Source organism: Onychomys torridus, chromosome 23, assembly GCF_903995425.1.
Source record: "Onychomys torridus chromosome 23, mOncTor1.1, whole genome shotgun sequence".
Taxonomy (NCBI): domain Eukaryota; kingdom Metazoa; phylum Chordata; class Mammalia; order Rodentia; family Cricetidae; genus Onychomys; species Onychomys torridus.
Genome location: NC_050465.1, coordinates 58,347,211 through 58,373,210, shown reverse-complemented (window position 1 = coordinate 58,373,210; position 26,000 = coordinate 58,347,211). Strand labels below are relative to the sequence as shown.

The 26,000-nt window shown below is 51.0% G+C and overlaps 2 protein-coding genes across 7 annotated transcripts in view; one reads left to right on the top strand and one right to left on the bottom strand.

The window, feature by feature from the left end:
- Positions 1 to 3,554: 3,554 nt before the first annotated feature.
- Positions 3,555 to 24,611, bottom strand: Rufy4 (RUN and FYVE domain containing 4). Of its 3 annotated transcripts, XM_036173478.1 has the most exons (13): positions 23,883 to 24,611; positions 23,738 to 23,794; positions 22,713 to 22,818; positions 22,504 to 22,610; positions 21,433 to 21,558; positions 21,052 to 21,158; positions 20,642 to 20,785; positions 19,276 to 19,345; positions 16,824 to 17,453; positions 15,960 to 16,066; positions 9,630 to 9,776; positions 5,018 to 5,128; positions 3,555 to 4,088 (listed from the first exon to the last, which is right to left on the bottom strand). In XM_036173478.1, exons 3-13 carry the CDS (start codon positions 22,756 to 22,758, stop codon positions 3,986 to 3,988), a joined length of 1,698 nt encoding a protein of 565 aa, XP_036029371.1. In that variant the 5' UTR covers positions 22,759 to 22,818; positions 23,738 to 23,794; positions 23,883 to 24,611; the 3' UTR covers positions 3,555 to 3,985. The 3 variants fall into 3 exon arrangements, with proteins under 3 accessions (XP_036029371.1, XP_036029370.1, XP_036029369.1); XM_036173477.1 differs by having other exon boundaries at positions 23,738 to 24,611; XM_036173476.1 differs by lacking the exons at positions 23,738 to 23,794; positions 23,883 to 24,611 and having other exon boundaries at positions 22,713 to 23,548.
- Positions 24,612 to 24,986: 375 nt separating this feature from the next.
- The window catches only part of Tns1 (tensin 1), a 224,726-nt gene continuing 223,712 nt past the window's right edge, over positions 24,987 to 26,000 (top strand). For 3 of the 4 annotated variants that reach the window (XM_036172759.1, XM_036172757.1, XM_036172758.1), the window contains exon 1: positions 24,988 to 25,225. In XM_036172759.1, the coding sequence (XP_036028652.1) occupies positions 25,070 to 25,225 (156 nt within the window). In that variant the 5' untranslated portion in view covers positions 24,988 to 25,069. Of the gene's footprint in view, positions 25,226 to 26,000 lie in introns of all 4 variants that reach the window. The other variant, XM_036172760.1, reaches the window with a different exon arrangement.

Below are 26,000 nucleotides of genomic sequence, written 5' to 3'. Positions count from 1 at the left end.
TTGTGACCCACAGGTTGAGAACTGTTGCTCTCAACTCCCCTCCTCCCGACACCTGTGTTTTCCCTGCAGCCTGTTCAGTCACCTACTCCTCTGCCCCACCTCCCCACCTCCCCAACCCCCTGCACCCTTCCTCTCCTTCTCTCTTGACTACCTTCTCTACACCACCTTCACTGACAGTGTTAGGCAATGCTGCATCCTCTCTCCTGAACTACACCAATAGTTACGCAACAGTTGTGAGGGCCAGAGCAGAGCTAACTGGTGAAACATCGACAGCAAGCTATCTGGTCTCACTGGGTCTTGGTCCCGCCATTCATAGAGTGCACACAGTGAGACGAGCCTTGATGAAGCATCTAGAGTGATGTTCAGCTCCTCCTCTTCCTGTCTCCTTGCTTCCTACATTATGGCTTCGTACCTCGTCTTTCCCTTCAACCCACCTACATCCTGCTGCCAGACAGCTCTTCCTAAAATGTAGTTATGCTCACTTCATATGCCTCTTAGAAACCTCTAAGAACCCCTCACTCAACAGCCTCAGATGAAGTCAGCCCTGATGTGGACACTTGATACCCTTGTGGCTGACCCCCGTTACTTCTGGCCATCCCTTGGACTCTAACCTCTGAGCACCCTGTGCAACTAGCTCCCTAGGGGTTACTCTGTTTCTGTGGGGGCCCTGGTGTGCACTCCCTCTCCTTGGATACGCTTCAAGCCCTCTGATGGGATTCTCCTTTTGGTTGCCACGTTTGGTCCAGGTTATGTGATCCATCATCTGGCTGTTTATCCCTTTGCATCTTGAAAGCGGGGGTGGGTGGGGGTGGATAGGGGGGGGGGGGTGGGGGGGTGGGGTGGGGTGGGGTTGTGAGTTTGTCTCTGCCTTCCCAAACGAATCACAGTACCATGAGTGTCATGAGCGCTTCGTGCATTTTTGGTGGACACTGCTAAACTGATAAGGTTTGGGGGGGGACTGATGGACACGAGAACATCCCACGGTTTGAAGAACTACGAGACGTGGTACAAACCTCTCAGAGCCTCTCCAGCCTGGCAGCACAAATGATGTCACACCAGAAGTGGCAATCCTGCCCTCGTCAGCTCAGACACTGTGGCTCAGGCAGGGCTCTGGCCCCTGCAGGGGGCAGCTCAGTGATGTGGGAGACTCATTGGATATATCTCCCATGTGCCCCTGTGGGTGTGGCTGTGGCTGGGCAGGGTCCTTAAAGCCAGTGCAAGGCCAGGCTCTTGGGGTGGTCTATTGTGACCACTGTGGAACTCTCCTTCGAAGGGTCCCCAAAGTCCAGGAAAACTTTCTAGTTTCTCCTCATCTTGTTTGCCGAAGAGATTGGTGGGCTGTTCAGAAACAGCGCTGACCTGGAGGCCGGAACTCAGCATTGTTCTTCCTTTGCCCAAAAAAGGGAGCTCAGGCTCAATCTCCCTCCCCATTCCTTGCCTTCGAATCCTTCCTGGAGAGTTATTTTCCAGATAATCTCCTGTTATCTTAAAAACCAGCTTCTACTGTTATTCCAACTTCCATCTGCTTACAAGGAAGGCCAGAATCCATGCTAGAATTCCTGCCAACAGGTTAAAGATTCTGCTCTGGTAAAACTACATGGGTCAGGCCAATCCCCAGAAAGGACTGCACTCTTTGAGGATGATTCTGGTACCTTCATTGTTTGGGGGAGCCTCCTCTGTCCAGCCCTTTGTGACTGCGTTTGCTGAGGGCACGTACTGAGGGCACGTTCTTCCCAGAGCACCGGGGCAGAAGCTCTGGTTGCTAAACTCTTACTCCACACAAAAGCAACAGGCTGCAATGCTAGGCAGCCAAGCCCCTCAGAGGCTGTCTCCAGGTTCTGGTCAGAGCCACAGCATTGCCCAAGCATTGCAGAGGCTCCGCAGAGTGGATGGGGACAGTGTAAATGCCGGTCTAGGGTTTGTAGTGCTCTCTAGCAGCTGGGTAGGGCAGCTAATTGCCTTGTTAGAGAGTGAGCCACGTTTCTCCTGTCACAGGTTTCTCAGAAGTGCCACAATTAGTACCTAGTGAATGAACAACACAGTTTGCATAAGCCTTCTCAGAGACTTCCGTGAAAAACGCTGTTACTCAAGATCAACTCATCTACTGTCTTTATCATAAAGTCCAATTAAGTGTGTGCCAATGACTGAGTCACCAGGACTGAGCCCCTCCTTCCAAGTACGCACAGTTTGGAACCCATCAAGTCTCCATAACAATTGAAGGGAAGGACAGAGAGCCCCATACCTATACCTCTTCTGCCCACCAAACCCAGATGCCCTGGAGAGCAGCTGGGATTCTCTCATGTAGCTGGTGGGATAGTATAATACAAACTTCTTGGGAATATACAGGACACCTTCCCCCCTGCCACCTCCCCATATCCATAGGGTCTGCATTCATAGTTTCTGCATTTACAGATTCAACTGACTGAAGGTTGAACATGTATTTGAAAAATTATGTCTACACCGGACATGTTCAGACTTTTTCTTGTCATCATTTCCTACACATCACAGTAGAGCACTGTTTACATTAGCATTTTTACCGTCTTAGTACCTGCATGGGATTTTTTTTTTTTTTTCTTCTTCAAGACAGGGTTTTTCGGTGTAGTTTTGGTGCCTGTCCTGGATCTCACTCTGTAGACCAGGCTGGCCTCAAACTCACAGAGATCCACCTGGCTCTGCCTCTTGAATGCTGGGATTACAGGTGTGCGCCACCACTGCCCAACCCTGCAAGAGATTCTTAAAGCCAGTTCCCTGAAGATACCGAGAGACGACTGTTAATTTATCAGCTTTTTGAAAGTTAAACTTCCTGTGACCTGAGTGCCTCCAGGTGCATTTCACCTCCACATGCCTCAGGTGCCAGGTCTCTCATCCCTGGGTATTCAACTAGGAGAAATAAAAGTGTGGGTCTACCAATGACTGTGCACTAAGCTCCCAGGAGCCTCCAGGTAATAACTGCCAACTGGAAACCACTCGAATCTGAAGCAACAGGTAGATGTGTCAATAAATCCTGACATTGTGATAACGGAAAAGAACCACCGAGGCTGGCGAGCGAGATGGTTCAGACAGTAAAGACACTTCCTGCTACACCTGATGATGCAAGCTTGACTTTTGGGACCCACGAGACAGGAAGGAAAAGACATCTCCAACAAGTTGTCCTCTGGCCTCCACATGAATCATGAATGCTGCGTGTGCATTACACACACACACACACACACACACACACACACACACACACACACACATACACTGTAGGAAAGAACCACAGGTATATGCAACACTTAGACACAAATCTCAGACCAATTATGCTGAGTGGAGGCAGCCATAGAACATGAACTGTGCAATTTCATTTCTGCAAATTTCTAGAAAGGGCATGTGCTTCCTGGTGATGTGAGGCAGGGTCAGTGGTTGCCTCGGCATGGAGGAGGCAGGGGTTGAGGGAGGGTGAGGAAGTTTTGGAGCTGATGCCTGTGTGTGGAGATGGCTTCACAGATGTATATTAAAGTAAAAACTCATCAAATTTATGCCATGTTTATTATATGTCAATAGCACCCCAGAAAATCTGTGAGAAATGAAACAAACCAATGATCCCTGAAGTAGACTGGAGGGCAAGACTGAAGAGCCCTGTGTATTGGGGTTCACTTCCTGTGGGTGGTAGGGAAGGGGAGTGTAGCTAGGAAACAGCTGGGCCCTGGGCTGTTCTTATTCATGGTCACGAACTCATCGTGCCTCAAGGGACTTTACAGAGAGTTCATAGCCTGTCTTCCTCACATCGGACACAAAGCTTCTAGAGCGGGGGCATGTTCCACTCAGCCCCTTCCACAGGAAGGGCAGAGCTAGGCTTATTTTTAGATCTCCAGCTGTGCTGGTGTCTCAGCTCACCAGCTTCCAGAAGAAAAGAGTGGTCAGACTTCAGGGGCGGGGTGGGGGGAGGCGAGCTATGGGGGGGCAGGGAAGTGGGGGTGATCTTAGGCTCCTCTTGCGATTTTGGTCAGGTGACCTGGATTTCCTCCCGCTGGGCACAGGCTGGGCAGCACTGTTCTCTCTTCCTGTAGTCTACAGAGCAGGCATGGCAAACAAATCTTCCGCAGAGCCTGGGGAGCAGAGACAGGGAAGCCTGGGCTGGCTTCTAGGGGAGCATCTGTTGGTCCTCCTGGTCTGCCAGGACAGCCTTTGGCTAGCTCAGGATGCTTCCTTTTCCCACAGGCTGTATTGGTATCTGACTCCAGAGCATCTGTCTCAGGTGGCATCCTCTCTTGATGGTTGGTTTTCCTCCTCCTGCTCGTCCTCCTCATGAAGTCAGTGGAAGGGGGCAGTTCTTCTTGCACAGAGATGCAGGGACCCTCTCCCTAGACAGAAGCCCAGCAGGGCATTCTGGGAGGTTACTGGCCTCATCTTCTAGGACCTTCCCTCCTTTGCGGCCCCACCCACTGTTCCTTTTCAGGAGTCTGCTTAGCAGCAGTAGCCAGATGGGATGACACATATGGACAGGCTCAAGTGACTCTTTATAAACACCCATTTCCCATGCCCTAGCACGATGGTGAATGTCTGTAATGTCATTGTGCAGGAGTGATTGAGTCAGGAAGATCATAAGTTTGAGTTCCTCCTGGGTCACATAATGAGTTACAGGCCAGCCTGGGCTACATCATGAGACCCTGTCTCAAAATAACCAACTAAACCACAGCTGATGAGATGGCTCAGTGGGGAAAGGCACTTGCTACTGAACAGGATGATCTGAGTTTGGTCCCTGGAACCAACATGGTAGGAGAGGACCAACTTCTGTAAGTAAGTTGTTCTCTGACTTCCACACATGTGCTGCTGAGGCACATGTGTGCATGTAACACACACACACACACACACACACACACACACACACACACACACACACACTGAAATAAATGTTAAAAAGAAAGTTCTTAAAACCCAAACAAATCAAACAAAACCAGGCATGTCCCTTGGTCCTTCCTTCCCTGGGTAGACAAGGGTCTGCGGGTTGTCCCAGACTCCGTGCCTTCCCCATTACCTGCAAGGATACCGCCGAGACAGACGTCTGAAGACCTTGTTGCAGCCCACGCAGTGTCCAGGGGCCACAGTAGACAGCTGCTGGAGCCTCTGCCATTGGTGGTCCTTCTCGCTGATGGATGGATGGGGCGGAGGGGGAGACAGAGAGAGGGGAAGAGGGAGGAGGGGAGGTGGTGAAGGAGGAGACAGTGTCTCATATTGGCCTGACACTTGCCAAGTAGAGTCCCATAGATCTGTCTGTCTTTGCTTCCTGAGCACTGAGGTTGATTATATGGGTTGAGGGGACTGAATTCTAGTCCTTATATTTGCATATATGGGTTGAGGGGACTGAATTCTAGTCCTTATATTTGCATAAGCACTTCACTGACTGACCTAGCTCCCTAGACCTCTTCAGTGGTGTGTGCATGTGTGTGTGTATATGTGCGTGTGTTATTGTTTGTATGCACACATGCAGACAAAACACTCATATACATAAATAAACATTAAAAAATTAAATAGGGGCTTGTGTGATGGCTCAGCCGGTAAAAGTACTTATTGCTTAAGTCCAGCAGCCTCAATCTGATTGTTGGAGTCCTCACAAAAGTAGAAAGGAGGGCTGGAGAGATGGCTCAGAGGTTAAGAGCACGGACTGCTCTTCCAGAGGTCCTGAGTTCAATTCCCAGCAACAACATAGTGGCTCACAATGATCTACAATGAGATCTGGTGTCCTCTTCTGGCCTGCAGTCATACATGCTGTATACTTAATAAATAAAAATCTTAAAAAAAAAAAAAGTAGAAAGGAGAGGATGGACCACATAAAGTTGTCCTCTGACACATGTGTCCCCCTACCATGCATGTACACGCAAACACACAATAATAAATACAAAGTGTTTAAGCAGAAATCAAACTGTACAGAAGGGTTTACACAGAAAGCCTAGTCATCCTCCTACTCCTTCCTTTTCCAGTGATAAACCGTTTCTCCTTGGTATTCACCAAGGTAAACACTCCTCCGCAACTGTTTCTCCTGGGTGGTCCTTCCGTATTTGAGTAACAGGCTCACAGACTTCCTTTGATAGAAAATGTTCTTTCTGGAGTTCCTTTGCTGGGTCGTGGAGGACTCATCTTATTTGTTCCCGTCCCCACCAACTTTTCCTTCCTCCCAGTGCGGTCAGGTCCCTAGTTTGGGTTCCTCTGTCAGTTACTCCTGTCAATGCACAGGATACAATCCTATATTCTCCTTCTGTTAACCATGAGCAATACCTTGTGACTTCCATTCTGCCAGCCTCCCTTCCCTTCAGCCCCCACCCCGTGCCCCCAACTTGTCATCTGCTAAAGTAACCAGTCATGGAGGCCACCAGCCATGAGTTTGCTTTCATCTAAATCAAAGAAGAGGAAAACTTCAGTTGAACCTAGAGCTCACTGACTGGGCTACAGTGGCTGGCTAACAAGCTCTGGGGATTTCCTGTGTATGCCTTCCCCAGAGCTGAGGGTACAGGTGCACACTGCCATGCCTAGCTTTAACACTGGGTGCTAGGGACTCTCAACTCAGGTCCTCATGCTTTTGTGGCAAGCACTTTACCCACTGGCCATCTCCCCAGGTTCCACAGTCTGTTTCATCATTCCAATTTTTTTTTTTTTTTTTTTGAGACAGGGTTTCTCTGTGTAGCCCTGGTTATCCTAGAACTCACTCTGTAGACCAGGCTGTCCTTAAATTCAGAGATCTGCCTGCCTCTGCCTCTGGAGGGCTGGGATTAAAGGTGTGCGCCACCACCACCCAGTTTCCAATTATCTTTTGTGTGTTATCACCAGACAATATTCTAGCACTGAAAAAGGCAAGAACTGAGGCTACAGTTCAGAAGTAGAGGGCTTGCCTAGCACTAGGACTGGATTCGATCACCAGCAGCGCAAAACCCAGACAAAATAAATAAGACAAATGAGTAGTATTTATGTTATTAGATAATGGATACGTTTCCTAAATAAGCTGTATTTTAAAAATCATATTGATTTATTTATTGTGCTGTGTGTGTGTGTGTGTGTGTGTGTGTGTGTGTACACATAGATACTACCATGTACACAACGAGATCAGAGGACTCTCTCTGGACCCACCATGTAGGTCCCAGGATTTGAACTTGGCAGCAAGTGCCTTTTCCTGCCGAGCCGTCTTGCCAGTCCTATTATTCCTTTCTTGAAAGGCTGGGAGGCAGGACTGACTGTATCTGCCTTGAACCAGTGGCAATCCTCCTGCTTCAGTCTCTTGAGCACTAGGTGTGAGCCACACTCCTGGCCTTTCTGGAAGTTCCTAATTGTCTTCCTTTTAATTTTATTTTTAGCTTTATTATTATTTTATGTGTATGGGTGTCCTACATCTGGGCACTCATGCATGCAGGGCCCAAGGTGGGTAGAAGAAGGTGGCTAATCTTCTGGGACAGGAGTTACAGACTACCTTTTAGGTGCTGGGAATCAAACCTGGGTCTTCTAGATGAGCAGCCAGTGCTCTTAACCACTGAGCCATCTCTCCAGACCTCCAAGTGTCTTTCTGGACTCACTGCATGACCTGCCTTTAACATGCTATTTGTAATCTCATTATTATTATTATCAAGACTACCACTGCCATCACTATTATTCTTGACAGGTTGTTTCTAGGTAGCCCAGGCTGGCCTTGAGCGTGTGATTTTCCTCCCTCAGTTTTCCTTGTACTGGTAATTCAGGCATTCACCACTATGCCAGACTTCCCCCGAATCCTTCACCACAGCAACTATTCTCCTGATTCTTCCACTCATGTGCCTCCTTAGCGATTCCCTTTTCTTTCTCCTAGGTAGAACTGTTGCTCTCTGAATTACATCCCCCCCCCCCTTTTTTTTTTGGTTTTTCGAGACAGGGTTTCTCTGTGTAGTTTTGAGCCTTTCCTGGAACTCCCTCTGTAGTCCAGGCTGGCCTCGAACTCACAGAGATCCACCTGGCTCTGCCTCCCCGAGTGCTGGGATTAAAGGTGTGCGCCGACACCACCGCCCGGTTTACATCTTCTCCTTTCTTGGCTTACTTCTTCTTCTTCTTCTTCTTTTTTTTTCTGGAGCACATCCTCAACAAGCTTCTTCAGAAAGGCTGTGTGGGAGTTGAATTTTCTGAGACCTGTCTGATTAACGGCCTGTGGCCATCACCTTAGTCATTCAGTTTACGGTTTCTCTGGACACGGAATTCTACTTCAAGGGTGGGCTTTTCTGAGAACTTGAGAATGATTCATCATAGACACCGACACATATTGAGTCCCCCATCCTTCTGTGCTTTGTGTCTTCCTCCAAATAATTTGAAAATAATATCTCTCTTTGCTTTTCTGAAACGTCACAATGTCGTATCTAGGTACGAATGGCAGTTTCCCCCTTTTGTTTACTGTGCTGACCATTTAGCGAACTCTAGAGAGTGGTGTCCCGCACTCTACCACTGAGCTAAATCCCCAACCCCTGTTTTGTTTTTTGAGACAGGGTTTCTTTGTGTAACAGCCCTGGCTGTCCTGGAACTCTGTAGACCAGGCTGGCCTCGAACTCAGAGATCCTCCTGCCTCCGCCTCCCGAGTGCTGGGATCAATGGTGTGCGCCACCACTGCCTGGCTCATCTTTATTTTCTGATCCTTTTGGTGAATTAAACAAACCAACAATCATATGTTTTGTTTTGTCTCACTACAGCCCAGGCTGCTCTAGAACACACAAGCCTGCTGCCTCCACCCACCCCTGCCCCAGTGCTAGCATGACAGGGCTGAGTGTGTGCACACATGTGTGGGCAGAGGACAGCTTTCAGGAGCTGGTTCTCTCCTTCTACCACGGGCTCTGGGGCTCTATTTCAGGTCACTAGGCTTGTGCGGCACGTGCCTTTTTCTGCCCCCCTTAAATTATTTGCTAGCTTCTTCTAAGCTGACTCTGTTCTCTTTTCATTGTTAATGTGTGAGTTTTATGCACAAGAATTAGTTCTGGATGGGTCCAGCAACCTGCTCATTTTCATGGAACCTGAGACCAGTGGCGTTGGGTCTTCTCCATGAAAGGAGTGCACATATGTGTGAGCGTCCACGTATGTGCGTGTGTCTCTTATCTCCCTACCTGACGGAAGGGCGAGTGTGCTTTACATGTCTCCCTCATCTCAGTGGGCTTGGAGGTCTGAAATAAACCCTGGTGAGCTTAGCTCTGGCATCTAGAACAGCTGTCCCAGGCTCGACCCACAGGCCCAGAGGCCTAAGGAAGTCCAGTAGGCAGGTAGGTGTAGGGATGTGGCTACGTCTTGGTGTTCTACATTTCTCTCTCCTTTGAGTCCCTTCTAAACTCATGAGCTAGAAGGGATGGGATCTCTTCTAACCATGATGGAAGACAGAGGGCGGCTCTCGAGGAGAGCATCCATTACTGCCAGAGGACTCTGTGGATTATACGCTGTCTGTCTTTAGTGGCCAAGCCAGCACTGACCCTCCGTTTCCTCCTCTGTAGCATGTGACATGTAATTAGTGACAGCGTGAGGTCACTAACAGAAGGAAACAGGCTCCCATATGAAAGGTCTAGAAGCCGAGAGTTGCTAGTGGAGTGGTCTTGGAGCCCTGGCTTCCACAGTCCTTACCACCCCTCCTTTCTACCCCAGCTCCCAGCCCCCATTCTTACTGAATCAGTTCCAACACCCTCCTTTTCATGGCCCGGACCAGGTCCCTCTGCCCTTCGAGCTCCTTCTCATACATGGCGTCCCTCCTCTCAGCTTCCTGCTGCGTCTGCTCCAACATCACTTGCAAACGGGCTCTTTCTGCCTGACACCTGGCAACAGGAGACTCAGTTTTAGGAGAAAGGCTCAGAACCTGTGGTGGGAGTCCCTGGAGAAAGCCTGTCTACATACAGGTACAGTGTCTACATACACAAACATACAGAGGCACCTAACACACATTAGACTCCACATGTACTACATATTGCACACACTACCAATACCCACCACCATTCTGCTGTGCACACACACACACATACACACACACACACCACAATAAACGTGCATACCACACCCCAAACTGAGCACCTATGACAGATTCAGTGATTGTAAATATCAACAGGGCCTAACCTTGAGTGTTCCTGTAGAGGGCTCTATTGACCATTTCCTCCCCACCTTCCTGCCCTTCCTCTTCCTCTTCCTCCCTCTTTCTTTCCCTCCCTTCTTTTTTAACATTTCCACTTTAAAGTGTAACTCTCTGGGGGTTGGGGTTTAGCTCAGTGGTAGAGCGCTTGCTTAGCAAGCGCAAGGCCCTGGGTTCGGTCCTCAGCTCTGAAAAAAAAAAAATGACAAAAAAAAAAATATGTAACTCTCTGGAAAGTATATTTCTGGGAGGCCTGTCTGGAAGGGGGGGGTGACTGCTTAGTAATCTCATCAGGGAACACTCTGACCAGCTGGGAACATGCATGGGAAGGGCAGCAGTGGAGGCCTTGGGGTGATTATCTCGCTTTAAAGTATTTTTAGGTATGTCATATTGTCCTTTCAATTTAAAAAGCAATAGGAAAAATATGGCTTTCCTACATTTCTGTCTCCGCGGTGGGTTTGGAACTGCTGCAGCTCTATTCTTGCCTTTTCTTGTTGTTGTTAGTGGTTTTCTAGAAGGTTCCAAGAAGCTTGCTGAATTGGAAATAAAACAGCCCAAGCTTCTCACTCCATGACCTAGTTGGGAGTGTATACCAGCCAGCGGTGGGTAGACAGATGCTAGTGAGTTCAGAAGTCAAACCTAGGGCCTTGTATTTGCCACCAGGCAGTGCACCAACTGAGCTACATCCCAGCCCTTGAACTATTATTGAATTTTAAAGTATAGCCATTTATCAGGCCCCAAGACCGAAAGCTGGGTGCACTTTCAAATCTCACCAAGAACCGAACTTCCAAAAGGCCCATGAAAGCAGGCCTTGTCTGGACTTTTCTTAGTTGCTGACCTCCAGACTCCTGTAGAGGGCGCCACTCAACATTTTCCTCCTCTAGTTCTCTTGCTTTTTGTGACCACCATGGGGTATGTGTGCTGGTGGAGATTTTAGGTGCCAGTGAGAGGGCTGCAGCTATGGCTCCTGTGGGACTTAAGGTAATTAAGACAAGTTCTGTGACAGAGTCCACCAGCCACTGAATATTTCAATGACGGCAGTGGATGTCAGGGGAACAAAGGTGTCTTGAGCCTCTAGTATATGCCAGGCATTGAGCTGAGGAGCCATAGCCTTGCTTCATTCAATTTTCACATTGTCATCAGATGGGCAGTCTACGCCTCATTTTTACAAGACAGAAAAGTAGCGTCCCAGACAGGGTATAATTCCTGCCTTGGGTCACACAGTGTGGTAAGAGGACCAGAAGTCTGGGCATGGGCCTGTCCAGCTCTAAATTCTTTTGTCTTCTCCACACTTTCATCTGGGACCCTGGTCATCAGTGCTGAGTGGGCAGTAGCTGGGCAGAGCAAATGGCTTCCTGTCAAGTCTGTCTTCTCGGTCTTTTAGGATGGACTTCCCGGGTTTTGTTTACTGTGGGACACCTGTCCCCACTCACTCGTGATCACACAGGTGCAGCAAATACAAATAGAGAGAATGTGCCCATAGGACTTGGAGGGCTGGTGGTGAAGCCCTGTCCCTGGCTGGATGCCCTGGTCCCTTTGCCCACTGGTGGGCTCAATGCTTGGCTCCTGGGTCTGGGAGGTGCTTGCTTTCTAGGCTTGGGAGTTACGACTCCATCTGCCATCTGCCATTACTCACTGCTGTCTCTCAGGCCACCTCTCCAGCACCCGACTTCTTGCCCAGCAGACCTCACTTGGAAGTCTGACCAATGTCCCAGGCTTTACAGGTTCCAAGCTCTGCTCTGAGCTTTCCATACAAGTCCATCCATCCCAACCTTCCCCACCTCCGAGACCAGTTGTTCTCAGCTCTTTCTCTCAGACCCCCAGCCCATCTCTCAGGAAGCCCTGCTTCAAAATTTACTCACAAATCAGCAGCTGCAACCCCTCAGTCACTGGCCCAGGGTAAATACCTCTGCTCTCCTTCTCTTGTGCTGGCTAGTTTTAATGTCAGCTCAACCCAAGCTAGGCTCATACAGGAAGAAGAGATCTTAATTGAGAAAATGCCTCCATAAGAATGGCCTTTAGGCAAGTGAGGGGGCCCAGATCACTGTGGGGGGGCCACCCCTGAGCGGGTGGTCCTGGATGGTTAAAAGAAAGCAGGCTGAACAAACCCGGAGTGGGCAGAGTGAGCAAGCCGATAAGGGAGAGGCCTCCGCATCGGCTCCTGTCTGGAGTTCCTCTCGGACCTCCCCTAGTAACGCACGCGCACGCTTCTGTGGAGCTGTAAGCTGAAAAAGCTCCCTCTCCTCCTCAACTTGCTTTTGGTCATGGTGTTTTGTCACAGCACTAGAAACCCCAACCAAGGCACCTGTTTACCAAGAAGCTCTCCGGAAAGATGGCCTCCTGGGAGCAGCCGGTGTTTGCATAAAGAGGAAAGGCAGGCGAGCACACAGAGGGGAGAGCAGGATGGAAGGCCCTGAGGTGGGACTGGGCATAGCAGATTCCAGGAACATGAGGGAGGCCATTTTGGCCCCAGTGGGATGAGGAAAGAACCCTCTAGTCTTGTTCCATAGGGTTAGCCTGGACTAGCCAAGCCTATGAACTGAAAGTAAGTTGGAGAATGGACACAGGCATTCTTCTCCTCCTTCTCCTTCTCCTTCTCCTTCTCCTTCTCCTTCTCCTTCTCCTTCTCCTCCTCCTCCTCCTCCTCCTTCTCCTCCTCCTTCTCCTCCTCCTTCTCCTTCTCCTCCTCCTCCTCCTTCTCCTCCTCCTTCTCCTTCTCCTTCTTCTTCTGGTGTTTTTTCCGAGACAGGGTTTCTCTGTGTAGCTTTGGAGCCTATCCTGGAACTTGTTTTGTAGACCAGGCTGGCCTTGAACTCACAGAGCTCTGCCTGCCTTTGCCTCCTGAGTGCTGGGATTAAAGGCGTGTGCCACCGACGCCTGTCTTAGGGCACAGGCATTCTATAAGGAGTAACGCCAGTGCTGGTGAATTGCTGGTGCTGATGGTGGTACAACTCTGCCACCACACTAAGAAACTTCTGAACTGTTGAAAGATTTATAAAGCATTTTTTACATATTAAAAAAAAAAACACAAAAAACCGGGGTTGGGGATGTAGCTCATTGGTAGAGCGCTTGCCTAGCAAGTGCAAAGCCCTGGGTTCGGTCCTCAGCTCTGGAAAAAAAAAAATTATAAAAAAAAACCCAAAAAACCAATCAGACCATATCCTTCCTCTGCTTGGGCTCTATAGTGGCTTCTGCCTTACTTTGATTTAAAGCCATGGTTATTTTGATGACTTCCCAGGCTCTCTCTAAGCTGCCCCCCCCAACACCTCCCTTGTCTACCAGAACCCCCCCCCCACACCCCCACCCCCGCCAACCTGCTCCCATGATTCTCCTTAACCTGCTGTGCAATTTCCCACCTCAGGACCTTTGTTCCTGTTCTGTCCCCTGCTTGGAACATCTTTCTGGCTGGTGTCCAAAAGGCTGGCTCCTTACTTCCTTCATGTCCGCATGCAGACATCAGCGCTTCTGAGAGGCCTTCAGCGGCCATGCCACCCTCTCGAGAACATCACAGTGGTCACTTCTCATTCTCCTTCCCTATGTTTTCTCCTTAAAACTGTACTTCAGGGGCCCGGGAGACAGCTTTGCAGGTAAAGGCGCTTGCTGCCAAGACTGACATCCTGAGTTCAGTCCCTGGCACCCACACGGTGAAGGAGAGAACTGACTCAGTTGTCTGACCCCACATGTATGCCATGGCACGTGCCACATGCACACCCACAATCATGTGCACTCATCCCTCACACCTATGCATAAAATAAATAAATAATAGTAATAAACCCACCCCAACCCCAGTGCTCTGTATTTCACTTACAGATTCCTACTTACTGGGAGTAACATGAAGGCAGGGGTTTTGTGTTTTGCCCACAAGAGTATTTTGGGTTTAGAATGGGTGCCTGAAGTGTTTAGGAATGACCAAGTGACAGGAGGCAGGGTGTCAGGGGTCTGTGAGGGAGTGCCCTCAGATACAGGAAGAAGTTTGATACTGGGCCATCTCTCTGGAGCCTCTTAGCTGCTCCCACTAGTTTTTCTTGAAGCCACAGAGGTTCTTGCATGGCCAAGAATCCCACTTTCACTTAGGATCTGAATCATAGGAGTATTTGCTGGTCATAGCAGCTCAGGTAGTGAATGGAGTCCAAGGGGCTTTGGGTTGGAGTCTGGGCTCCCACGTCTGCCCCAGCTGTTCAATAGACAGACAGAAAACTTCCCGGTGATTCAGTATGAGTCATAGAAACTCAGCCTCTGATAAGGGTGGGCTGTTCCCTGACCTTGCTTGGAGAAGGTGTTATGGTGTCCTCTAGAGACAGAGGCAGCATGCAGGCCCCGGGCCTATGAAGACCAAAGGCAGACTCAGGAAGATTTTTGCATGGAGTAACTTTTGAAACAGGAAAGGTTGTGACAGATAATGCCTTAGGGGCCTTGAGATCAAGGCAAAGAAGGGAACATGGAGCTATCTGGTAGAGAGAGACAGGGAGAATACAGTCAGCACTCTGTCTGTGTCTCTGGTTTGAACCAAAAATGTTCGAGGGGTGGGGGAAGCAAACAAATAAAAAAAGCCTAAACTGTGTGTCTTGAGCATGTCCCAGGGTTATTTTTTCTTCATCTAATGGTGCCTTATACAATGTAGTGGTAAGACTATTTTCACAGCATTCAGATCAAGTTAGGGAGGTTCCTATAGCCCAGGGGAGGGTGTCTGGTGACACCCTGTTCTGTGCAGACCCTACACTATCTTTATGCAAAGCACTTGAACAGCCATGGGTTTTGGTTTCACCTGCGGTCCTGGAACCAACCTCCTGCTGATATAGAGGACTGGGTTAAAAACAAAAACAAAAACAGTGCCGGGCAGTGGTGGTGCACGCCTGTAATCCCAGCACTCGGGAGGCAGAGGCAGGTGGATCTCTGTGAGTTCGAGGCCAGCCTGGTCTACAGAGTGAGTTCCAGGACAGGCTCCAAAGCTACAGAGAAACCCTGTCTCGAAAAACAAAAACAAAAACAAAACAAAAAACTGGACTGGGGAGGTGGCTGGGTTGGTAGAGTGCTCGCCTGGCAGGCACAAAGCCTCAAGTTTGATCCTCAGAACCATATGAACTGGGCACAGAGGTCCATGTCAGGAGGATCAGAAGCTCAAAGCCATCCTCAGCTACACAACAAGTTTCAGGGCAACTTGAGCTATATAGCAAAACAAAATTGGCTGCAGGAGCCAGGCGTGGGGGCACAGGACTGCCACCTTAGCCTGAGAGACGGAGACAAAAGATTGCAGAGTGGAGGTCAGTCTAAGCTGCTGGAACTGACTAAGTAACTACACAAAACAGCAAGAAAGCCCACTGCTGTGGAGTCAGCCACGGCAGGGCGTGGCTCTCAGGTTCTGTCGGCCAACAAGCTGACACTGGGTAAATTATGTAAGTTCTGGGTGAATGACAGCCATCGTTAGGGTCATCAGGAGGCTGAAAAGGGGTGAAAAGGTTGCACAACAGGGAATAATAACAAAACAGGTTTTTGCCTGTAATCCCAGCACCCGGGAGGCTGAGGCAGGAGAATTGCTTTAAGTTCCAGGACAGCCTGGGCTACAGAGTGGAATTCTGTCTTTAAACACTGTGTGAAGGAGATGGATTTGGAGGCATGGTGGAGTCAGAGCTGCACCCAGGAGAGGCAGCAGAAGTCCAGGTCAAGCACGGGAGGATCCCAGGCTTAGGGATCCCGCTGTCTCCTGGGGTTTTCGGGGAGGCGGGGAGTAGAGGAATTGTGAGCCTCACAGGATCAGGACTGATGCCCAGGATGGCACTGGCCTCAGTATCCTAGAGTTGTACCCAGCACAGGGCCCGATACACTGAGATACCCAGGAGTCCTGGAGTCCCAGCCCTGTGGATGTTGCCAAGGTTACCTGATGAGCTGCTCCTGGAGCGCCTGCAGCTCTCCTTCCTGTGCCCGCAGCAGCTGCTCCTGGCGCTGGGCCTGTTCCTTTGCCAGACTGAGCCCATACTTGGGGTCCTGGGGAAAAGATGGGGGGCAAGGAAGAGTTGGAAGACAACAACCCAGCCTGGGGCCCAGCTGATGAACTTCCTCCCTGTGAGGCTTTAGCCACGCCTATGGGAGCTGGGTGAGTCTGGGGTTACCACTTCTTTTCCAAAAATTGCCAAGTTCTTGGACCCGGAAGACCCTGGCTAGGAAGGAGGCTGGGGGACATCTTGGGAACTATCTTGGGGGAGAACTTCTGGGAAAAGCATGTCAAAATGTGACTAGTTGGGGGTCGGGTATAGCAAAAGAGCTTAGACACTGAGAGATCTCTGCCCTGGTAAGGGAGTCTGAACTTTGTGACCCAAAAGACTTGCTGGAATGTGGTCCCTAACTCGAATGTTGGCATGGCTAGGCAGGAAGTACTGATAACTGAGGTAGGTCTCATAGAAAGCAATCATGGGAAGGGATACCCTGTGAGCTGAAGAATGTGTGACTTTCAAAGGGTCTCCCCAGATAGTGACTCCGAGAAGGCAAGCCGAAATTGATTTGCAGAGCTCTGTGTGATGGCACATTCCTATCACCCCAGCACTTGGGGGTCAGAAGCAAGAGGATCAGGAATTCAAGGACAGCCTGGCTATATAGCAAATTTGAGGCCAGCCTGAGTTACAGAAGATCTTTTCACAAACAAACAACCCCTTATACTGACTGATCTGTGGTCTGGAATGGCCTCAGCCTGTCCCTGTAGCCCCCTTAGCTGCAAACCAGGAGAGAGGAAGCAATAGACAGGTACCTTGACCACCTCCTGCAGGGGCACTTCCATTTGATCCTCCAGCTTGCTCACACTGGTCACTCTTGTCCGCTCTTGTGGCTTCTCTGTGGAGGAACCTTTCTTGACTCGTGGGCTTTGCAGGACCCAGGGCAGCCCTAGAACACTAGGCTGATCCCGCCCCTGCCTGTTCCCTAATGCTGGGTCATTTACCCTTCCTTGAAGGCTGGGGGTCAGCAGCTTTTGGTCATGGTCCCAATCTGCTGCCTTTTCCTGGGTCCCCTCTGTTGTTCTCTGACCTGTCACTGACAGACTTCCTTTGCCTTCATCTTCCTTTCCTGTCACCTTCCTTTGAGACTCCTTAGCCCCCTCCTTCTCTTGCTGGCTGCTGGTTGCGGAATTCTCCAGGGATTTCCTGTTCTTTGGGCCTCCCTCCTTCTGGTCTAGCTCAGATCCCTCCCCTTCTGTTTCCCAAATGCTCTGGGGACAGCTGAGGCTCCTGGGACCCCCCTTCTTCTTTTCTAAAAAGGTGGGAAGATGGCCATGCTGCAAGGGGGTAGGGAGGCCAGGTAGGCGGTCTTCTCTGGGTGCATCTTGCAGACAGTTGGTTCCACAGGCGTCTGGTCCCTGAAGCTGTTCTCTGGAGCAGCTCACCTGTAGAGAAGTCCCATCTCAGCATCTGGTCATTGATCTGGTCATTGATCTGGGAGATAGCCCTGGGCCAACATGGTTTGCTTTCTTTCTTTCTTTCTTTTTTTTTTTTTTTTTTTTTTGGTTTTTCGAGACAGGGTTTCTCTGTGTAGCTTTGTGCCTTTCCTGGAACTCGCTTTGTAGACCAGGCTGGCCTCGAACTCACAGAGATCCGCCTGCCTCTGCCTCCCGAGTGCTGGGATTAAAGGCGTGCGCCACCAACGCCCGGCAATAAATTATTCAAGTCATTCTTTTTTTTTTTTTTGAGCTGAGGATCGAACCCAGAGCTAGCAAGTGCTCTTCCACTGAGCTAAATCCCCAACCCTGGTTTGCTTCTTATTGGATTCCTAGGCCTCCTATTGGGAAAGTCACCAGAGCTGAGATAATCCCAGGCAGCACCCCCACAAGACCCACAAATCTGAGCTAAGAACAGCAGGTGTCTCAGCTCCTCCCCTCCCTGCCTCCAGTCAATGGCATCTCCCTTGGCTTGGGTTGATGTTGTGTCCCCCCCCCCCCCCCCCCGAATTCCTCTCTACCTTCTCCTTTCACCTTTTCTCCTGTGCTTGATTTTGTGTCTCTACATTCTCATCTCTAAAAGGGGAACAAGAATTCCTGGTTTACAAAATGGCGATAGAATCTTAAACAGATGAATGACTACTTTCAAGAAGTCTCCCCTGGTGGGGATGTAGCTCAGTGGTAGACCACTTATCTAGCATGCGTGACCCTGGATTCGATCCTCAGCATAACAGGGGCAGCAGAGCCTTCTCTCTGCTCCTATTTTCTCCTTGGCCATATCTGTACCCTCCAGTCATCCTTTGATACCAGGGGAGTTGGATCCGGGTCCTCATGATGGTGCTCAAATGCCTGGATACTTGAGACTCTTCTTTAACATGGTGTGGGACTTGCCAATAACCAATGCGCATGCTCTGACATGCTGAAGTCCTTTTTAGATGACTTTAACACCCCACACAGTGTCAATGCTATGTAGGTAGTCATTATACTGCCTTTTTTGGGGAACACTGCGGGTAGAAGAATCCACAGTGCTCAGAACCAATGCAATCATTTTTTTCTAAATATTTTGTATGTGCGGTTGGTTGAGTCTACGGATGCAGAACCCACAGATGTGGGAGGCTGACTGCACACTTGGCATGGATTGCAATGTGTTCTGGATCTGTCTCCATGAACAACTCTTGAGCTCTTCAAGGTCTGAGACTGAGTCCTTCACAGGGCCACATCTAGTGTCCGGAAGCTTGTGGAATGGTGGCAATCTCAAGCTGCCACATGAGACTAGAGCAGGAGTCAGGAGCCTGGTGCTGAGCTCCAAGGGGGTTGTCTCAAACCATCCCACAACTCCTCCAGGAGGTAGGACAGGAACTTACTCGAGGACCTTTAGCTGAGGTTAGAAAGGGGCAGCACTGGGCGGTGACTTGGGAAACCAGGCTCTTGAGTTACTCCCCTAATTGACATAGGCCGATCTGAACACCCAGCCCAGAGGTTTCAGTAGAAGTGGACTTCCTGGTCTGTTTGCTGCAAGCCTCCAGCCCCCGCTATTGCCCTCTCCTGAGAGTCTCACTGGCTCCTACAGGTGGCACCAGAGCTCCCTTGTTCTCCTTATTCTACCTCGCCAAGAACGAGACTGCTCCTTCTCCCTGCCCTCCTATCCCTTGCTTCACACAAGGCTGTTCTGGTTAGCGCTCTGCACACCCACAGGAGGCCCTGCGCAACTTGGGAGTGCCAGGAGATTGATGATCAAGAAGGAAGTCAGAGTGAAGGTAGGCAGACACACCTCCTTTGGGGAACCTTTGGGCTTTCTGTGTCTTCTTTCCTGGGTCTGTCTGGGATTGGAGCAGCGGGACCTGAAACCAAGAGGCAGAACATCTGGGGGCTTTAGTCGGCTTGGTCTTCTAGTGGAGGCCACCCAGCTTCAGAGCCACTCATTCAGACTACTACCCTTCCCATCTTCCACCTTCCCCCTGAGTGGTTCTCTTTCCCCATCTAGCTAGCCATCCCATGTTCCATCTATACATCCATTGCATCCTATCACCTATCCACCCTTCTCACTTTCCACCATGGCCAATTAGCCTTTAGCAGCATGGCCTAGCCTGAGAGAATACTGAGGAAAGAGAAGTCTAGAGAGTGGGGACAAGGATCAAAAAGGGGAGGGAAGCAGGCTTCAGAGGGGGCGGGAGCAACCACCATTTGTACCCAGATATGGCACCTACAAACCACAATAATCAAATTGTAGTGATAACCCTAAGGGTGTAGTAGTGCTACACATACCTTGGGCATAACCAGCAGCTCTCTAATTGGAATGAAGACATGCTCAACAAGAGGGAAATCATGCCTGGTACTGGAAACCTCGCCTACTACCCAAGGGTAGTGAAGTCAAGGATCTTGGAGAAGAAGCTACAACCACCACTTCACTAAACCAGCAGAATCCCTGGCTACATTCTAAATATGTGTCCTCATGCCCCCAGATCAGGGTAGTCCTCACCCCTCACCAAGGAAACATCTCTTTGCAACAGATGGAGATCATTACAGAAAGCAACAACCTGTCGGCAGGAAGGGTTGTGGAGCCTAGTCCCAACCGATTCATATACAATACAGCTACATGTAAGGGATTATTGCAGAAGTGGGGGTTGAAGGGTGAGCTGGAGAGTCAGGGAGTTGACTGTGTCTTCTAGGAATGTCAGAGTCTACACCTATAAAGTCTAACTCACATGACTGCCCAAACAGGGGTCGAACAAGGACAACAGACATGCCAACACAAATGAGGAAAAGTTCATGAGGATTCAACCCTACAAAAAGAATCACTAAGGACTGCTGAGAACAGGAGAAACGGTGTTCCTCAGGGAAGAGCCCATTGATTGGTCATCCAATACCAAACATAGCCCTGAAACCATACACACAAATAACATTATACAGACTGAGTGGTTGAGTGTGTGTGTGTGTGTGTGTGTGTGTGTGTGTATCTCACAACAATTAATGAAAAAGAAGCCCGTGAATTTGAAGGAGAGCAAGAAAGAGTATATGGGAAGGTTTGGAGGGAGAAAAGGGAAGGGGGAAACAATGTAATTATAATCTCAAAAAACATTTTTTTTTTTTAAGGGGAAGAAAGAATGGCTTAGGTCGGAGGCTGAGAGCCCACTCACTCTGAGAACATGGGCCAGGCTTCATCCAGGTCTGGCCGCTGCAGGTCCAGGTTGAAGGCAACTCCATTGAGGGCATAGAGAGAGTCCAAAATGTCTTCCTGGAGCTCAGGGCACAACAGAGGGCTCCGGGGGCCATACCATTCCCTGTGTGAAGATGGACAAGCACATTTGGCAGTGGCCGCTCTTGACCTCTGAGAATCGGCACACCACAGGGGACCTTCCCGGGCAGGTGTGGTTGGGCTCAGCCTTGGAGGGCAGAGGCCCAAGCCGAACTGAGGATAACCCTTAAGCCCTTTCTCCTTACTGACGCTCATTCCCTTATCCCTAATGGTCAGTCATCCATCTAGGAGTGAAGGAGGGTAGTGGCCTCAAGCGTCCCTATATGAGGGATGATGGCCTGGCAGTCCTACCTAGTGAGATCTGGGCTCAGGAGGCACAGCTGCATGGACTCAGCCAGCTGTCCATGGGCGAGGCAGAGTCGGATGAAGGCGCGACCCTTTCCTAGAGAGGTCTTCAGCTGCAGGGTATGGGGAGGACCAAAGAGAGGGCACAATCAGGATAGGGAGCTGGGCCAAGGTTGGAGGAGGAACGTGTGGCTGGAGGTGAGGCCAGGTCCAGTGAGAGGTGAGGAGTGGGTGAGCCTTCTGTTAGTGGAGCAGGTATGAGGGAGCGGCAAGGGACCTAGGGAAGGGCTGTATGCCGGCCTCCAGCCATTCTTTGTCCGGGGCTGGTACCAGAGCTTTATTGCGCTTCCAAAGTCCATCCCCTTCCCCGTCTCCTGCTCCTGTTACCTTGTCCTGGGAGCATACGAATCTGGTCTGCTCAGTGTGACCCCGCTGCCCTCGCAGGGCTGTGAATAGGAAATCCCAGTAATCTTTTCGGGTCCCCAGGAAGCTCCTCTGCTCCTTCTGGTCAAACTAGGATCAAGATGGGGATAAGGAATGTGTGCCAGTGGTTCCTTCTGGAACCTACCTAGCACCCTGGCATGCTGGGAAGGCAACTGAGAAGAAGAAAGGGTTCCTGTCTATAGACAGGCCCATTTTAGGGAGAGATCTGGCTCTGCCCTTATGATGGGGACAAGATATTTGCTCTCTCTGAGTATATGTTTACATTCACAAAACACTGAGTACTATGTGCAGACCCCATTCTAAGGCCTGTGAACAATGAACAAGCCAACCTCATACAGCTTACATCTTGGTAGGGGAGTCGGAGGATGAGTAAGTTAAGTCCTTAAATCATACAGTGTGTTAGATAGTGATGGTGGCTGTGGAGGGGAAAAAAAAGAGAATAGAAAGTGTGTAAGTGTGTAAGTGTGTGTGTGTGTGTGTGTGTGTGTGTGTGTGTGTGTGTGTGAGAGAGAGAGAGAGAGAGAGAGAGAGAGAGAGAGAGAGAGAGAGAGAATCTGAAATTTTAGCCTGAGGAAGCCTTCAGACCTGATTGTCATGTGAACAGATGTCATGCAAGTATCTAGGGAATAAATAGCATTCCAGACAGAGAGAATGTAAAGATAAAGCCCCCTAGACAGGTGCAATCCTGGTGTGCTATGGGGGTTGAGACAGAGTCGAAAAAGCGCAGCTCACTGTCAAAAGATGACGTCAGAGGAGGAGGACGGATAATTACGTTTATGTGTATATGTGGAGGGCAGTAATCAAGGCTCTCAGGAAGTAAAAATGAGGAGAGAATGAAGGCCAGTCCTAGCTTCTAGGAGGCAATTTATGTCATGAAAGACTTGCTCACTGAGCAAAGAGACAGTGCCGGGTAGCCAAGGAAGACAGTGGCTTGGGCATATATCTGGGAAAGCTCTCCTGAGTATTCAAAGCCAAAGACTAGGGGAGGGAAAGAGGGAAGGTGGACATTCCCACCTGCAGTAGCAACTCCAGACAGCCACAGAGTCTATGTAGCTCAGCGCTGGTGTCTGTCACGGGCCCCTGTCCATCCCCATATCCTTGGAGGATGGCAGAGACAGCATCTGCAAGGAGGGATGGTAGACAGCAGGCATCAGACCTCCAAGGGAGAGGCTCTCCAGACTTCTGCAGCTCACCCCCAGAAAAGTCTCACAGGACATACTCACCTTTCAGGTTCCTGGTGATCTTTAGGATGGCCCCCTCCTCTGCCATGGAGACTTGGAAGTGATGTGATTTCCTGTGATCCTCTGGGTTCAGCTGCCCACTTTCCTTCTGTATAGATGGGATGAGAGTCTGGAGTTGAGAGAGACTGAGAACACAATGGGATCACACAATGGGATGAAAAACAACTCTTCCTTTCTTCCTTCCTTCCTTTCCTTTAAAATTTGTTTTAATAGTTGACTGAGTACACTGCAAGGGATTTGAGTTACTTCTTGAAGGCTGATGTATAAAGATGTGAATGTGGCTCCCACTTATTGGATCATCCCTGGTGCTGGACACCCTGATCATTGCTGACATCTTTTATCTCATTCAATTCCCTTGGTAGCCTCCCGAGTGTACTGTTACAGAAGATGACTGGGCACAGAGAGGGTAAATCTCAGCCCCGTACCACAAAGCTACAAGCTGAACTCAGATCTGTTTACTTGGTATGAACAGAATGCCTGGGCCCTGTGGAAACCCGGCTGGGGGAACTGTTACCTCCTCTCCCTTTGGATAGCCCCTAGGCTTCAGCAGAGTGTCATCGCCTTGAGACCTACATTAATCCTTTCCAGGGCCCCAGCTGAGTGGAAAATGTGTGTTCCCTGGGGAAAGCAGGCAGAAGTAGGGGTACAGAGTTGGGGCTGAACTCAATGGTGAGTGTGAGGAGTAAGGTGCTTGGGTTTACCCCCACATTTCCATCTCCAACTGGTCCTGGCACCCAGAGAAGGATGCTGTTGTCTTTGAAGGATTGATGAGCTTAGGCTGAGATCCTGGCATCTAAGTCAGGTCCAGGATGCAGGAATCGAGTTTGTGTGTGTGTGTGTGTGTGTGTGTGTGTGTGTGTGTGTGTGTGTGTGTAGCGGCCCTGTGGCAGTGGATCATGGGGAAGGAAAGGAGAAAGAAGAAAAAAAGAGGAAAGAATAGCAGTGTATGGGACCCAGGCCTGGGAGTCAGAGGACTCAGGACCACCCTGGACTGGTTACTCACTCACCCGTGTGTCTTCCAACAGTTCACTCAGGCCCCTGTTTCCTCATCTGTAGACCAAGGACTATACAGAAGTTCTCTACAGACCTTCAGGACTCCTCTATCCCATCCCCAAACCCAGGGACGCCCCCTGCTCACCTGGGAAAGCCTACCTGGTTGGGGTGTGGGCAGCAGGGTTCTGCAGCCTGACTATGTCCCTTGTGACTGTGGGCTCCGCACAGCCCTTCCTGCCTGGGGAGTGACTCAGTTCCAGCCTGGAGAGGGCTGGACCAACCCTGGCCAGGGAGAAGTAGCAGAGAAAGATCAAGGGCACTGAGGCAGAATGGGTGGCTCCCTCAAGCTGATCTGGCATAGGGCCAGTTGGTGGTCAAACACAAACCCGATAGAGGCCTCTTTCCCGGGGCACCTGCTCCTGTATTTCTGTCTACTTGCCAGAAGATGGCGGAAAGAGGCTGACCGAGGCGCTAGCGGGCTCGTTTCTCTCTGGTTGGTTCCTGTCACTGGCCTGGAGGTGTCACAGGTGGAGAGAGGACAAACGACCACCACCAAGCATCTTGCCCCCTCCTCTACCCCAGCCAGCTGCGCGATCCTCGTCAGTGTTGGGGCGCCTTCCTCCCAGCCCTGGTACCCACTTCCCGGGGACGGAAGGAAACGCTCGGTCAAGCGCCAGGTGGGCTGCTCGTGTAGGGTGGCCTTTCTTTGCTGATCTCGCTCAGCTTCCTGATGCTGGCCGGGGTCATAGTTTTTCTAGGGTAGACTGGTCTGGAGGCTGGTCCTGGTAACTGGGAACCGAGGGTGGGAGACCCCAGAACTACTTTGGCAGAGGAACCACCTGTAAGCAGGGCGCAGGGCGATCCCCAAGCCTGCTGTTCTCTGCTCCCCGTCCGTCCCGCCCTTTTCCCTCCCCGGTGCAGAACTCGATCTCCCCCACACTCGTCTTCCCTGTCGCCATCTCTGTCCCCCACAGATCCCTTCTCTGGTGTCAGTGTCTCAGTCGCTCGCTGGACCCCTGGTCGCCCTTTCTCGCGCTCCTAAGCTCAGCCCGTCCCAGGGACCCCCGCTGCCGCCCCTCCCGCGTTCCCGCGCCGTCGGGTCCCCTCCCCACCGTCTGCCTCCTGCGTCCGTGTCGCCGCCCCTCGCAGGGCCCCCCCCACGCACCCCCACTGCCTGGCAGAGCCGCGGTGGAGGCGGAGGCGGACTCCGACGGGGCGGGCCGGGGGCGTCGCCCTCCTTCCCCCACGTCGCAGACGCCCTGGGCCGAGAGGTCGCTGGGGCTGGGGGCGGGCCACCTCGCGGGTAGTCCGCGTCCCCGCCCCGGGCCCGCCGGGCGCCGGGCCGGATGGGCTGCACCGTGAGCCTGGTGTGCTGCGAGGCGCTCGAACCCGCGCCCCCCTGCGGCCCGCAGACCCCCGGGACTCCGCCGGGTCCTCAGCGGCCCGAGTGCTGTGAGCCCGGGGGTGCGGCGCGAGCCCAGAGGAGGCGGCTGCTGCTTCAGGTAGGGTGCTGCCGGCTAGGTGCGGGCTGGGTGCGGGCAGAACCCAGTCCACCTGGGACAGTAAGGAGTCTGGGAAGGTGTGGGTTGGGGCGTGGGAGGGCCCTGCAGCCAGTTCCGTGGAGGTCACATCTGCGCTTCTGGTGTCCTTGAGCGGAGGGTGCCTTAGAAGGGCAAATACCTGTGAGGCTTTGTGGGCAGGTCTGCGAGCCAGCACTACCGAGATTGAGGCGGGAGGATAATAATCCAAGGCCAGCATAGTGAGATCGTTTCTCAAACAACCTAAATCCGACCCAAACCTTAAACAAGAAAAGCAAAAACAAACAAGAAGAAAGAGTTGAAAGAGAAAGTGGCAGAGAGAGGGAGAGAGGGAAGCAGCAGGCAATTAGATCGGGAGAGAATCTGGAACCACCAGAGGGTGCTGGGGCAAAGAGGGAATGGTTAATATCCCCTTCGCTTGGGGTGCGGAGGCAAGTGGTGGCTGTCTGGATCTGTTCTACCAGGAGGAAGGGGCTGTCAGAGCCAGCGCCGGGCCCATTAGCAGAGTGTGAGGAGGATGGTGGGACAGAAGCAGCGGCAGGGAATACGGGGGTGGGAGGGTGGAGGGGTGGAGGGGGTATGGGGGCATTTAGCTCTGCACCCCTTTCTCTTCCTTCCTATTCTTTTCGGGTCGAGTCTTGGAACCTGGATGTGGGAAACTGACCAGAAGCAAAATAGCGATGACCAGCAGCTGCTTGATGTGGGTGAGCAGGCTGTCTGGATACCCAAGGCTTTGCAT